Source organism: Egretta garzetta, unplaced genomic scaffold (assembly GCF_000687185.1).
Source record: "Egretta garzetta isolate BGI_Z169 unplaced genomic scaffold, ASM68718v1 scaffold70, whole genome shotgun sequence".
NCBI lineage: Eukaryota > Metazoa > Chordata > Aves > Pelecaniformes > Ardeidae > Egretta > Egretta garzetta.
In genome coordinates, this window is record NW_009258539.1 from 2,993,333 (window position 1) to 3,008,784 (window position 15,452).

Genomic DNA, 15,452 nt, shown 5'->3' on the forward strand with positions numbered 1-15,452 from the left:
TTACTGATTTATCCATGATTAACTGACTAATTTTTTCCAGAGGATAAATATGTGGAGCAATCTAGCAGTTGACCTGCCACAGCTTTGACTAGAGGGAATATCCATTAGGGAGATAAATTGTGGCAAAACCAATATATGTATCTCATTTTTCAAACTTTTCTTATTTACTGTTTTCACTGATTCACCTTGAATCTCTTTTCTGTGTCCCTTGGTGTTATAATGAGAATGTGATTTATAGACATATATCTTTGTTAAAGGCAAATAATATATTATTTTGATCAGAATAGAGGAGTTATGAATTCTTTTGGAAATTGTGCTCCCTATTGAAGGTATCATGTTTATTTATTCTTTAATTAGAAAATAAAGGACAGACTGTAAAATAGAGTGCTAGCTGATTTAAAGCACAACATTTAGGCAATTAGCATACTCCAATCTTTGTTCTGGGACAGCCACAATACCCATTAAAATACATAATCTACATGTGCAACATAATGATTTACCATTATGCTATAATGAACACAACTGTATAAAATGAAACAGATTTTGAGCCCATGCAGAGGAAGAAAGAGGAGGGAAGCAGGCAGAACCTCCATTGAAATGGCTGATGGGGAACACTGTTTTGAGATCTCAAGGTTACAAGATGATCAAGAGGAATGGTTGCCTAGTAGCACTAAATCAAATGCTATTGGCAACACCACTTAATTACAACCTTTTCCAGTAAACCATTGCTTAGACAAAAAGGAGTTACAAGTATCATTTATCTGATTACCTTTAATTTCTGTCCAGTGCTTTTCCTGAAGCAGACTCTGAGTCCATGGATAGACTACAGAGTAAAAAAACATACTTAAAATTATGTTACTTTTTGGAATCAAAATTTTTGTTGTCCTTGGCACTCTGAATTATCTATTTGACTAGTTAGATCTGCAGAAAGTAAGGAAAGAAAGGGGAGCCATAAATCTGCAAATTGAAGCCTAGGAATAAATGTGAAACTGTCATATTAGAGACACGAGGATTCATTTCCACATCCTCCTATCTAAAAATTAGACAACAAGTTTAAGGCATTAAGTCTAGGCTCCTCCTGTAGACAATGAAAAGTGGTTTCACATTTTAGTGATCTACATTAAGACCAGTTCTCCCTGAAAATGTTTTTCTCCTTGTTGAGTATTGTGGGAGCTAGATAGTCCTTTTAACCAATTAATTTTAACTAACTTCCTGGCAACTGAAGTACAGCAAGACAAATTCTGCCCTTATGAATGACACCAGTATTGGAATGGTTATTGCTACTGGGTTTTATTGTTATTAGTAATTATTAATAATATCAATTAATGTTTTCAAGTATGTGTCAGTACTAGTGGAAAAATACTGATGCAATAAAACATAATTCTTATTTTAAACCCAGTAATTTTTCAAGAATGAAAACAAGTGACTAATAAATAATGCAATGGAGTAAGCTTTGTAATTAATAGTCTTTGCATACGTGTATTTTTTCCAGATGGGCTCGTCTGTACATACCTCTCTTTAATCCTACACATGAAACTCTGGAGTTGGAAATTGTTAACAGCAATCCCAGCAATTTTTCAACTGAGACTGATCCAAAACACCCTGTAAGTAAGATTTCTGTGTTTTCACAGAAGTCATAGAAGAGAGCCTTCTTTTCAAAATACTGAATTGTGTATCGTACTGTGGGTTCAGAATACACAAAAGTCTCAAGGATTAGAAGCTTTATAGGTATGTATTCTAGAAATTTTGTAGCTTAAGGGTGAAAACAAACTTGAAAAGCAATGCAAGCTGAAGTATAGATGTGTTTTCCCTGGAACACTTTGTGGAATGGTTTTGAGAAGGACTGCAGTGCTGGTTGCAAATAATATTCAGGAGATATTAGGAGGAGAAGCTGTAAACAAACCAGCTGTATTAGAAGCTTCACAAGTTTCTAAGAATCAACAGGATGTGTAGGTAAATATCTAGGTAAGTAGATAAAATGTTAATATAAGAATATAATATGTTAATATAAGAATATCTCATAATCATGGCAGTTATAACCAACTTGCAGGGCCTATGAATAAGAATTTGATCAATTTAGCTGCAAGGAAGCTTCAAGCAAATACCTGGAACCATTTTATTCTCCAAACTTACATTTACCCTAAGACTGATTTCTGCTAGAAGATCTTCATCCTGTTACTATTATGTAGGATACTTTTTCTTCATCACAAAAGACCTTCCATCTTGCTGCCTAACATTTTTGTCCTTTCAAGGACTGAGAGCTCAACTTTCATATTTTCATTGAGATTGGGTAGAGTTCTAGATGGTCAGGATTTTGAAAAATATCTGTGATTGACTATTGATTACTTATTAATAGTACAGGTCCTGTAAAGGACTCTTTGGATGTTATTAACAATCAAAGTTATTAAATATTATTCTTCTTATGAAGGGGAGGTGAGAAAAGGGAAGATAGATGTGTGGAGACTCTGGCACGAGGGTTTAGGGAGACCTCTTATTAGGACATTAATATAGAACCTTTAAGGTGAAAAAAATAAAATTAAGAAACTTGTTGCGAAAAGGAAAGAAATGTCAATTGCACCTTTTCTAGACATGAGGAAGATAATACAGGGAGGGCATACACCAGAGCTGGTATAAGGGTCAGAAGGAAAGGAGAGGAATGTTCTAGTAAGATCCTAAAATAAAACTGAGAAGGTAGAAAATTGATTGTATAGGAAAAATAGGGGACTGCTCTAAAGTCATATGTGCATTTTTGGTTTTCAGAAATGAAACAGCTTTCAGCCTCAAATATAGCAGTACAAGACCAAATATTCTTAAAAGAGGCTCTAAAGATAACAGCTAAAGGAGATCACACCTATTTACTGAACTGCCCTATATTTTGCATACACAGTATTACATTAAATTAAAAGTATAAAACACAAAGTGTTTATTTTAGTCTGTCTTTTGTGTCATGCATATTAACATATCTTCATATATTACGTTAAAACTCTACAGGTGCTATTACAAATAATTTCATCGATTGGTATTTGAATAAGAGCTAAGAAACATAATAGATGGAAACTATATTAATCATGTAGGAGCAATATATTTGTTATGTTTAGGTCATTGGCACAGAATTGGATTAGATTTAATTATAGTGACTTTTTGCTCCTGGAGATTGCATGTTACCTTGTCCAGGAAATTAAAAAAAAACACCACAAACCTCCTCCTTTCAGCTTTCCTAATTTATAACCAGAGATTCACATATCACCAATAACTACATTACATTGCTTAGGAAAAGACACGTTCAACACTAACTGCAATAATTTTCTTTCTTTATTTCTTTTCTTCTTAATAGAATACTCAGTCCTATATATCATTTATGCATTGAATTCTGAAATGCTCCTTGTGAATTACAGTAGTTCTTCCAGTTAAAGGGTAGGTTTGGTGAATTTGCTCTAAGCAACTACCTAATATTTACTTCATGTATCTGTCCCTTTTTGAACTTCTTTCTTCCATCGCAGACCCATGTTTGGAGAGGTAATACGATTTCCTTCACAGCTTTGATGACAAAGGCAGAGGGTGGCATTTAAATACCTGCTTCTTCTCCTGAATATGTTGCATCCTAGGTTTAGTGTCCATACAGCACTGTGTTAAACTTCCTAAAGAATACTGCTTGTTCTTATAAATTGTAACCTGTGTTTCAGGTATTAGTTTATATTGGTGACTGTTTCAATGTCTTTGTGACATGTGGAAGAAGTTTCCCAACTTAACTATTCAAGTTTCTGCTCTCTTTAAAGCAAATAATGCTTTCTTGTCAGCAGAAAAATTCTGATTTGAGCGATCCTGAGAGGAAATGCAACAATAAAGTGCAAATTATTAGAACAATAGATTGAAGATGGGATTGTACAGTTAAGATAGCAAATGCTTGAAAAGAATTAGTAGAGTCATTTTAGAATTCTGCATATTCTATATCAGTGATTTTAACATTTCATATGGTTATCAATATTTGTGCTTATGTCATTTAAGATGTAGAACTGGTGAAGATACTGGGCTGCCAGTCAGAAAATATCTCAAATTAATTTCATCACTCACTGAATTATGTTAGATAAATCAGATTCAACAGAGATATCAGAGAAAATTTTACCTGTCTTGGAGATTAATTGCCTAAAATGTTAACCAAAATTTTGACTAATATTTCAGAATTTAAACAAATTCAGATATCATATTTACCATACTTCCATGTGTGTGGGAATTTGTTCCGGTTTCAGTTTGCAGCAGAAGGCATTACTGAAATACCACAAGGGATTATTTTCTATAGATCTGATTCAACTTCAAGTACTAACATTATTAATAATAGGCTTTCTTGAGGTCCAGTTGTATTACACTCAAGTATTCCTGAACTTCTGGGTGCTTAATGAAGTCTAAATGAAATTCGAAGGCTTTAAATCTCTTGTCAGCTTCATGTAAATTAGAAGCAGCTCCATTAACTTCTTGGTAAACTGATGACAATGAGAAAAGTGTATGTGTCTTGTTAGCAGCTTTAAAATTGTATCTTAAAACAGCTTTAAATGGAATATACCATCCTGTTTTTCTTTCAAGAATTTGATAAAAGTTTTCAAGGATTTTCATATTTATTTTTTTTTTTAATAAGTTATGCCTAATTTTTGTTTCCCTTCTTGTGAGCCTTACACTGTATGTGTTAATGTCTTTACAAATGCTGCCAAATTCTCTAAAAGTTGGAACTTGTTTTTTGTTAGCATATAGGCCATTAGGAGTTTCTGGGGGAACAGTCATTGGGATGTTGAGTTTTGTGTTTCTTTCCTAACCACAGTTTTCTTTATCTCTAGTAGAGAAGGGTTCATGTTCAGTATTTAACAGCTGAAAATTCTCAATTATCAGTAATGCTATGTTCCCCAGCTTGCTTCTTTCCCTCTATATAAATACATGGACAGTTTTCACATGTATGTCTATTGTATTTACATACACATATATTTATGATGTAACTTAAATGTACAAAAAACCTCTAACAAATGGGATCATCTATATTGCCAAAAAGAAACATGCTTTCACTGTAAGTCTTCAGCTGGCTATTCTCCCAGCTCATAACTAGGCTAAACTTTTTTCCTGAAGTTGTCTTCCATCCTGATCGGCTATGAAACACAGTATTTATTGAGGAAAAATAACTTAATAAAGAAGGGCTGGCAGAGAGGAGTTCAGTCTCAAGGTCTCTCTGTGCAAGCTTTATTAGTTTGTTAATGACTGAAAGTATTGTTTTGTACAGGGTAGAGAATAAACTTTTAGATTTAATGAAAAATTTCCTTCCTTTGTTGGATTTATAACAGGAAAAATGCATGTGTAATTGCTCAGTCTTCTTCAGACTCAGTTTCTGTATTTGAACAGTTATATCTGAGATGTTATGAAGACACCAGTTCCCTTTCACATGAGTATCTTAGAAGACACTTGTTCATGTAAACAAAATGAAAGGCAGGGAATGGGATAAGTTCAGCATATTTTATTGAATGACTGTAGCAAAATATGACCTTCTATAAATATGTTGTTAGCATTAGCATTATTTCTCAATTCTAGTTTTTAAAGCAATTTAATCTTTGGTTTTCAGTAAAAGATAAGTTCTTTTTTTTATCCAGCTCTTTATTTCAAAACAAATTACTTTCTGGATACAGTAGAACATCATACTGTGTAATATAAAATTATTTTTTAAAAACAGATTTATAATGTAAAAAACAAAAATCATTTCTGCTTTCAGAGCAGGCAGTCTGCTGGATTATCATAACTCCATGTTGATTATTTAAATTCATTGTGGCAGTGCATTTTCTGCATAATGATAATATGTCAAGTAATGCTTATTGAAAATGGAATTCCAGTCTGTTTCCATCTTTACGGGAGAGCTATTATTCCAAATAATCTAGATCTCTTAGTGAAATTACTAAAAATTTAAAAATTGTGGTTTTACTTTAATGTATTGATTATGCTGTGACAACCTGTCTTTACCTTGCTTTTTCATTTTGCTCAAAAGTATTTGGGAGGGGGTATTCATTAAGGTTCTTTCTCCATTTGTATGTCTTCATTTGATAAATGAGGCTGGCTGATTTGGACAAAGTAGGTAGGAACTAGACTGCAAATGAAAGTAAAAAATCTCAAAAAAAGGTCTCTGGATACTGAGCATGCCCAGGAACACACTGAGAAATGAGCTGTTCAGCCTCCTTTTAGATGATGAACAGCTAAATGAACTCTGGGCAGTGGGGCAGATGGGGATGGAGGTGGTTTGTGGGAGGTGAGTCTCCCTTAGGTCTGTTATTCTGGGTAATACCGAAGCCTTGCAAAGGTGACAAGCGTGGGACGGTGGCAGTTGACTGCTGGCGGCAAGTGTGCTTTCAAGTTATCGCTCACCTACGGGATGTACGAGACTGTGAAGTGTGGGCGACGCAGCAGCGCTGTGCTCCCCGCATGGGAGGTGCAGGTGCTGTAACAGCCGAGTGGGAGCGGGCCCAGAGCGGCGAGCCGCATGCGCTGTGTGTCAGACCCATCTACTTACGCTTCCAGAAATGGTTTTTGTCATGCAGTGGAAATAGTAAAATTAAATTTTTAAAGTTTGAAAAAATGCAATACCCCTCCCCTTGGCGCCCCCATAGACAAGACAGTTAATGTTTTCAAACCAATAAACTGTTATGGCAATATTCTGATGAATTATTTTAAAACTTTCCACCCAAGAGAGAAAAATAGCGGTTTGAGTTCTGTGCGTTGTCTCTGGGTGTGGTGGGACAGGGCTACTGGTGGAGGTCCCTGCCGTGCTGTGCCATAAGCTCAAGCCTTCCTCAGCCCCAAGCCAAGCACCAGAGAACAAGCAGTCAAACTCCTGGGGTGGGAAAAGGTTGCAGGGCTCATTGGTGCAGTCAGGCATCTTGCAACCATTGAATGCAGTGAACAAAAATGAATGTTTTAATAACTCCTGTTCACTGCCTGTTAGAGGCCCATTCTTCCAGTGCTGACATTTCCTGTTGTTTTGACCTTTATTAGTTATGAATTATATTAATTTTATAAACTACAGCTTGAGTGTCCATAATTCCAATCAATTACCTCTTTCTCTCTTCTTACATGCAAACATTACTTAAACATGTATGATATCAAAAGCCTAGTAATTTGTTTTAAATTAAAAAAATAGGCATGGTAATTGTGTATTCAGTGGTTCTAGCTGATCATTCTCTCAATGCATGAGCATTTTTATTATTCATAATCCTATTCTTTCACTGCTTATCTAGTTCTTAAAAACATGTATGACCCTATTGTAGCCAGCTACTTTGCTTTTCCCTGTGCATTTGAGACTCAAGCAGTATACTTCAGATGAAGAGAAAACTAGCAGCATCATTTACAATGTTAGTTTAGATAAAGGTAAGTGGAAGAGATACAAAGCACTAGTTTATTAAAATCTATGATGTATTTCCCTTATAAGCCGGTTCGTGTCTTTGGAAGTCAATGTGATAACCTTTCAGTGTCATCAGTATGATCAGACACCAAAGTAATGTTTGAATGGTATTTGTGAGAGCTGCTGTCCATGTCCTTGGAGCGAGCTGTAACACCAGCTCTGTAGTTTCTGGGGAATGAACGTGCAGTGACTGCCACTAGGATTGTTTACTGCAATACACTTGATGCCTTAGGAGCTTATGCTTGCTGCAAGGAGAGAATGCATCTGCTGGAACACATTAATCACATAAACAGCAACACTGTCTTTACAAAGCACAAAACAGAAACAGAATCCAAAAAAATTGATTTTTCTCCCTCCCTTTCTTTCCTTTGCTTCTTTCTTGTATTTGTACAGCTGATTGTTGCTCCTCATTCCAACACTGAAGTACCTGTGCAATTCTGTCCGTCTGCCCTTGGAAGAGGTAATCACAAGGCATCAATAACCTTCAAATGTTCACAGGTATGATACTATGTTTTCTGTCCACAACATTTGGAATTCAGATTAGATAACATTTTTAATAGGCATATAAGTAAGGGTTTTGGTCTGTAGGTCAAGTTGAAATTTAGTGTCTGGATGCATAATGAAAGAACAAATGCAAATATGTTCAAAAGTTATAATTTGTTTTAAACTTAGTTTTACACAAAAAATATTCTATTTACAATATTAAAATGTGGCATAATGGCCCAGGAGCTAGAATAAGTAATGAATAATTTTAGCTTTCTTCGTAATTAGTTCTGCTGTTTTTAACACCAGAAGACTGGCACTTCCTAGCATTGTCACCTCTGAAATTAAATTTCTTAATGTTTTTCCCAACCCCAAACAAAATTAAATTGTTTCATTTTTTTATCTGATCTGAATTTTGGAAGGTCACACACTTGAAAAAGTCAATTCTTCCTTTCCATTTGTTTGAAAAAGGTTTTTACTTTGAGCATTGTAGATTTATTGACATTTTTTTCTTTGTGAATTCTTCTAATTTTAATTGAGAAACACGTAAATAAAGAATCGAGTCATCAACATGTCCTACTAGCTGATTAAAAATTACAACTGGAAACAAAAAGAAAAATTGATAATATGATGTAAATGATATTTCATCACATGAGCTATGGTTGAATGAAGTCTTTGCTTTCTGTGCAATGTCCTCTCTGTATTCTTTTTGAACTTTCAGATATCCTAATAGCCTGCTGATCTGTGAATTACTCCAGTTAAGTGCTACCAGGAGTTTTCAGTAGTGTTTTAAATAATACTGCAAAGCAAATATTCTTTTAGATGAAGAAAACAAATAGTGAAGGAAGTGATGTGGTAATTTTTTCCCCAATAAAGTATGTTGAACAGACAGGTTATTTGTAGGTGGTGTTAGCACAGCATTTATTTTCAGGATCTTCTTTCTTAAATATTTATTAAGGATAAAAGCAAGGAGACAGCAATTCTCATATGAATGGTATATATCCAATGCCAGTTCAAGAGGACAGGATGTCCTTATCTTGTCTGGATCCTAATGGTACACAGAAATCTTATCTATATTTTAAAAAAGAAAAAATAAATTCTTCACCAAATACAGAACCAATAAAACAATACAACATTTCATTTAAACCTTTCAGGAACAAATTGAACTGTGCCACCTGAATCTTGTCATCCAGTGTATCTCCTTTCAAGTAATGGCAAATCTCCAAGTTTTTGTCTGCAGTGAACTTTAGTCAGTATCTATCCTTCTCACTGCTTTTTCCGGACCCCTTTAACCATTTCAATATACTGGTATAACTTCTGTAATTTCTTAGTGCTCTTTTCATGCCTGAATCTTTTGCATTTTGTGAATTTTCATTCATTTTGACTACTACAGTTCTTATTAAATTAATCCCAGATTATTTTAGTTTGCTAATTGTTATACTGATAGCTGACAGTGACTATTTGCACAGATATAACTGCCCTTTTTAATGAAGACCCGAAGAATATTTTTCATCAGTGGTGGTTGCCTCAAACAACTTTTAATGTAACCCTCCCCACCTTGACATTGATTTCCCTCCCTTGATTTCTCTGATTAAATATGTCTGAATGGACCTTTAAGCCATCTGATACCTGAATAGCTGACTAATCTAAAATCAGTTAATGACAGTACTTACAGGATAAACCTTAACTATTTCTGATTGTGCTTCTTTGCTGAACTGCGAGAAACTGCTCTGTGCTATTACCTGCTTCATTTGTTTCTGGTTTCAACCTGTATGAAAAACTTTTCACAAAGTGAATCTGAGTTTAGCTCTAATCATTGTGGAAATCTGAAATTAAGTTTGTTGGGACAGCATGAAAGGTCAGCTTGAACATAACCCACACCCAGAGTTCTAACATATCTGTACTCTATTCTGTATTCTGCATCTATTCTTCTACCACATTGCTAGCATCCATGTATAATGTAGAGCATTTAACAGTAGTAAGTAATATTAGAGAGAAACTGAGCCCAAAATTAGATCCTATCTTGTATTATTTGCCTTAGGATTCTGGGTTTTTTAATCTTTTTTCCTCTTGATCTCTTGCACTGAGCATACATTATCTTGAGCTCCATCACAAAGTGGGTCAGTGAGGAGCAGTAACTGCAGGTCAGGCAGGGCAGGCCTGTCCCATAATCTGTATAATTTTTTGGTTGTCTTGTTTTATTTTCCAGACTGACTGTTAATTTTGTTTGGCTCCTTCTTTAGCTGCTCAGTTTGACAAAGTTTCAGCGTGTTATTTTAAAGGTGCTCAGCACTTGAAGCAATGGGGTTCAAAATGGATTTTCTTGTTAACCACAAAAAATCAGTGGAAGTGACAGTCTTTAGTGTTTGCTGACCATGACAGTGAGCCTTCAGCAATAAAGCTCAAGCTTGATCTTTACAGCTCACCTGCATAAAATATGGACACGTGCGTTCCTCCCCCCCCGTCCCCGCACTGTACCTCAATGTAAAATTACTGGCTATGAACAAGCTGGTTCACAGAAATTTACAGTGGGCCTGGAAAGCATTGTTAGACTAATATTGCCTCATAACTTCTGTATTAAGGGTTTTGCAAAAAAAAATTTTTTTTTGTTACTATGTTTGTAAGGAAGCACAAAGTATCAATAACAAGCCAGCGTAGACCACTAATAGCTTGACACATCCAGCTTTCTGAAAACATGGTCTTCGGGCATGCTCATGCCTGTGTTCTGGTCCTTCAAAATAAGCCTGCAAAGTGTGCTCAGCCTTTTGCTTACATTTAACTTCTTGAGGCTGATGTGGTAAGGAAGAACATGAGTCAGGAACACAAATGTTATGGCATGCTGGCTTGGCAACTATTGGGCAGTTTCTTGTCGACTATGACCAGCAAAGGGGCTTCACCAAAGAGTTAGACCTGTGCTGCTTTAAAGTCTGTATATCAGCAGCGTTTGCCTTCCCATCAGAATCTGACTAGTGAGCGCTGCTAGCTTCCCGCTCGTGAATCTGTAACCATAACCAGGCTATAGGCCATGCTTAAGTCAACAATAATGAAATAAAATATAATTTTAAAAGGAGGCAGTTTTTAATTATTACTCTGAGAAATGTAGAAGTCTCTGCAAACCAGGAGATAGAAGTCACTGCCTAAATCCTAAACAAAACATAGGATCTATTTTTATATTCTGACTTCTAGTATTGAGTAGTCTCCACATCAGTATATAAACAGTTCTTCCTTTTTTTTTTTTTTTTTTTTTTTAATTAAAATCCTCTAGCCTTGGATGACTTTTACCAAAACATTTCCTTCAGTAAGATTAAAATGTCTTTTTTCTTGTTGGATTTAATATTTCTCTATAAAATGATAATAAAGGCATGCAATTTTGCTGTCCAAAGCTATTTTATGAAGACATACAATGTGCCATTTTATTTATCCTTGTTTATGCTGAGAAGTCTCAATATATCAGTCACTTTTTACTGTATTTCCAGATTTGTTGTTAGATTTTTGAACCCTGCTTATTACAGATTTTCCTTATTTTTTTCAGACATGTTAAGCAGAAGTTAATGCATTATTTCAGATAATGAAAATAGTGTTTTGATTTTATTTATCATTTTCTGTCCTCTTTGTGGTGCATACCTTTTTGAGTGATAATGAACAGAACACTGAGTCGCTTTGAGCAGTGTTTAATAAGCCTTAGATTTTAGTCTGTTTTGTTATTATTTAAAGGCAGAAACATGCATGTACAAATGAAACATTTTCCTTAAAATAATAGTAGTATCTTTATATTTACCATTCACCTTTGCTGCTCATTCATCTTTAAAGGTTCCATGATGAGTGGCATTATTAACATCACTCTTTATAACCTTAAAAGAGTAAATGTGGGGCAGACAACTTTACTGTCAAGCTGAAAAAAAAAAGATCAAAATTAACACATTAATTTCATTATGTTTTTATTTTTTTCTGCTCTGTGGTCATATTCTTTGTCTACTTGTTCTTTCCAATATTCTTGATTCTTCTCTGTAGAGTGGTTAATGTCCTTTATTATCTTTGGAATAACAATTTTAGCTTTTTGAGTGATTCTACTGCTGTCCCATGAAAGAATCCTTTTCCTTCTTACTTTGTCTTCTGAAGAGAAATTCTCACTTCATGTGCCTTCATGTTCTAATACACATGCTTTGAACTGCCCTCTTGCAACCATCTACATCTTTCCATTCGTTATACTGGAAGCTCTGAGTAGCTACGTGGAAGTTAAATACTCTGTGCTCAGAGTAGCACAGAAGTTAAATGCAAAGAGGAGATGTGAACATCTCACAGACTGGAACTACTGATTTCCAGATAGCAATACTTGGAGTAATGTAACAGCTTGAGGGAAGAAGGAAGGAAGAAAGCAAGAGATTAAACAGCAAGGTATAGAACACTAGTAGACAGAAGTAGGCAAAACACCTTGAAATGTACAGATCTGACATGTCAAATAATAAATAATTACACGTTTCATCTACAGCTTAAAGAGTGGATATTTTACCTTTCGGGGACTGGTCTTCCTCCTCAGCTGATGGAACCAACCAGCATAAGTGCAAGCATTGGCCAGCGTTCTTCTGTCATCATATCCTTCAAAAATCCAACTCCTGAAAACGTGGTTGTAGATGTTGTGCTGACAGGTACAGGGGTTTAGATTTTTTTTTTGGGGGGGGGGGGGGGGGAAATTAAGCTCCTTGTGTTGCATTAAAACTGTGAGTGGGATCTGATTACATTTGCTTTACTCCATTTCCTGGCAACAGAATATTGTGTATTGTTCAGGTCCACCCTGAAAAGCTCTGTAGACTGTGCTGTGGGAGCTAAGAAATACCACAAACCTTTAACAACTGTTCACAGTAGACCCCTTAAGTCACACAGCCTCATATATACATGCAGCTGGTTGTTGGCTGTGGCCTGCCCCGTAGCGTTTAGGCAATGGGAGGCTCCTGGGGTGTGTTTTGGGAGCTGCATGTCTAAGCCAAATAGCTAATGTTTTGGTTTGGGTTTGTTCCTCAGTTATTTTCCAAAATATTTTACATTATTTTGTCAGATTCTAGATAGCTAGAGGAGTCAGTAAAGGCAAAACATTTGAACTTTTTTTTCTGATGGACCTTCCAAACAAGTATGTTTCAGCAATATTTTCAAACATACTTTGAAAAAATAGTATAAGATCCAGAATTATCAAAGATTGCCAAGTCACTGTCCATACTGAGATTTCACAAATGCTGTAGAACTCAAATTTGAAGTCCCAGATTCTCCTTGTTGACTGAAATTTACACTTTCACTGAGTAAATTTCACTCTGAGTAAAGCAGAGAGCTTTAGAAGGTTTTCTAAATTTCCACCTAGCCCAACATAACCTGTGGCATCAGAAAACTGCTTCCAAAACATTTCTTGGTGTCTACATATAACAAAAATTGAAGATAAACCTTCCAGTGGCCCCTGACACAGACCCCATGGATCGGGAAACATAAGAGAATAGCAAAACCAAACCCATGCAAAGGCTAATCCAGGTTTACATACTCATGTTTATTTGTTGCATTGAACTCATGCTTTTTAATTACACCTTCCGATATATGAATTAGAAATACAGCTTAGGCTGCATATACAGTTAATTTATGGGGAATTTTAGAGATTCTTTTACCTAAATGGTGCCTGGTCAAGAGCATTTTGGTCTCGTGACTGAATGTTCTATATTTTGCTGACCAAGATTTTTTGGCAGGGTTTAGTGCAGTTTTCCCATGTTTAACTGCTAAAATATTTTCATAAAATTTGCCACAAAGTAGAGTTCCATATATAAATGATCAGGCCAATTCTGAGTTTCTGTTGGTATTCTCTTCTGGACAACAGTGAAGAAAGCAACAGCATGCAATGGATCCACTGTTTACAGGCTAAGTGAATCATGGCCAGAACCTCAGGGACCATGCCAGAGTTTACCTGATGAGCAGGGGACCTGGTAGAGAGGGGAACAGACTCGTGTCCAGCTTTCTACTTATCTGGCATCAAGGCACCTTTAAGTGGCAAGGAGCATTGCAGACTGGGTCTGCGCACAGTAACAGGACAGTTGATGCAGCAGTTAGCATTCAGTGCACACAGAGGAGGCTCCAATGTGCTGCTCATAGTAGAAAAGGATGTGTAAATGTTGACAACACACCACAGGAGCTGCTCTCAGGCCCTGGATGGTGCAATCATTACTTCTGTAATCCAAATGGAAATCCTGAGGGTGGATGCTGCAACCCTGGTCTGAGGCAGTCAGGAGTTCTTGAGGTTTCTCCCTGGCACTGTGCTACGAATGGCAATGACCTCACCAGTTAGATGTATACTCTGGTAGACTTCCTGCAGTGCCAGATGCGGGAGCTTTATTGCATCAAGTTTAATGGACAAGAGATAGACAGGATCATTGCAGAGACTCTGAAGAAACAAGAGCCAAACCCTTCAAGGCTGAGAAGTTTGGTGTGACCAAAAGAAGGCAGAAGCATCAAGAAGACACAAAATCACAGCAATGGGGAATTCCTCATTTCCATCTGCAGCTGTTCCTCTAAAGAGTAGGTTCAGAGCTCTGGAAGAGAGGAAAGGAAAAAAAAATCTATTGAGGGGGAAGAGTCTGGGCTGAGCATCTTGGGCCTTCAGAGTGGAACCAGCACTATTAAACAGGAAACAATGAGTGCTAGTAGTTGAAGTTTGCTTCCTGCCAATTTCCATAACAATATCTCATACCAGGAAGTTTGCTGCTCTTCTGGAGCTCAAATCTGAGATGCTGCAGAAAAGATTGCCAAGGCTTATCTGACCTCGCAGTTATTACACCTTGCTATTCATACAGCGAATACATACATCTATACTCCCTGTACTGCCAAGGAAACATTGAACAGATTGAAGGAGACTATAAGGTTTTGTGGGCATTCTTTCCTCAAATATTTTTGCATACATTTGCACAGAGCTTGGGCCGCAAAACAGGAAGAACAGCAATTCCAGACCAGTTGCAAGGCTGCAATGTGATCACAGTCATTGGGACAGCCAATGACAGTGTGCACAATTGCAGCATGGTTGTGGATGGGTACAGGCTGTTTAGAAAGGATAGTGAAGAAAAATTTGGTCACTTGTATAGCTTAGGTTACCATGACCATGAGATGATTCAGCTTATTCAGTTCTCTGCACACTAAAGTACAGAAAGATAATCAGACCTGGATGAGTTTTGCAGAAAATTTATTAACAGCTTAGGAGTGAATCATCTGATTACTTTGGAATACTGAGAATTTCAACAGAAGACCCATTTAGTGATGCAGGGACCTCCTCAGTGGACTAACGTACAAAAAGGAAGCATATGCTGCTGTGGATCCGGTGCAATGTAGGTGGGCTAAAGAAATACATCTTGTATGTGGCACTAAAACTTTTTTAAGTCTAATCCAAGCTTTAGGTTTAATCAAAATACAAGTGGTGACAGGATGTCATCCAGAGAGACCTGGACAGGATGGAGAGGTGGGCCTGTGTGAACGTCATGAGGTTCAACAAGGCCAAGTGCAAGGTCCTGCCCCTGGGTCGGGGGGACAC

General features: G+C 36.5%; 1 protein-coding gene across 1 annotated transcript in view; it reads left to right on the top strand.

The window, feature by feature from the left end:
* CFAP47 (cilia and flagella associated protein 47) overlaps window positions 1-15,452 on the top strand; it is a 401,308-nt gene that overhangs the window by 308,681 nt on the left and 77,175 nt on the right. The window contains exons 55-57 of the mRNA XM_035901932.1: window positions 1,493-1,604; window positions 7,814-7,918; window positions 12,393-12,549. Coding sequence (XP_035757825.1) covers window positions 1,493-1,604; window positions 7,814-7,918; window positions 12,393-12,549 — 374 coding nt within the window. The remainder of the gene's footprint in view (window positions 1-1,492; window positions 1,605-7,813; window positions 7,919-12,392; window positions 12,550-15,452) is intronic.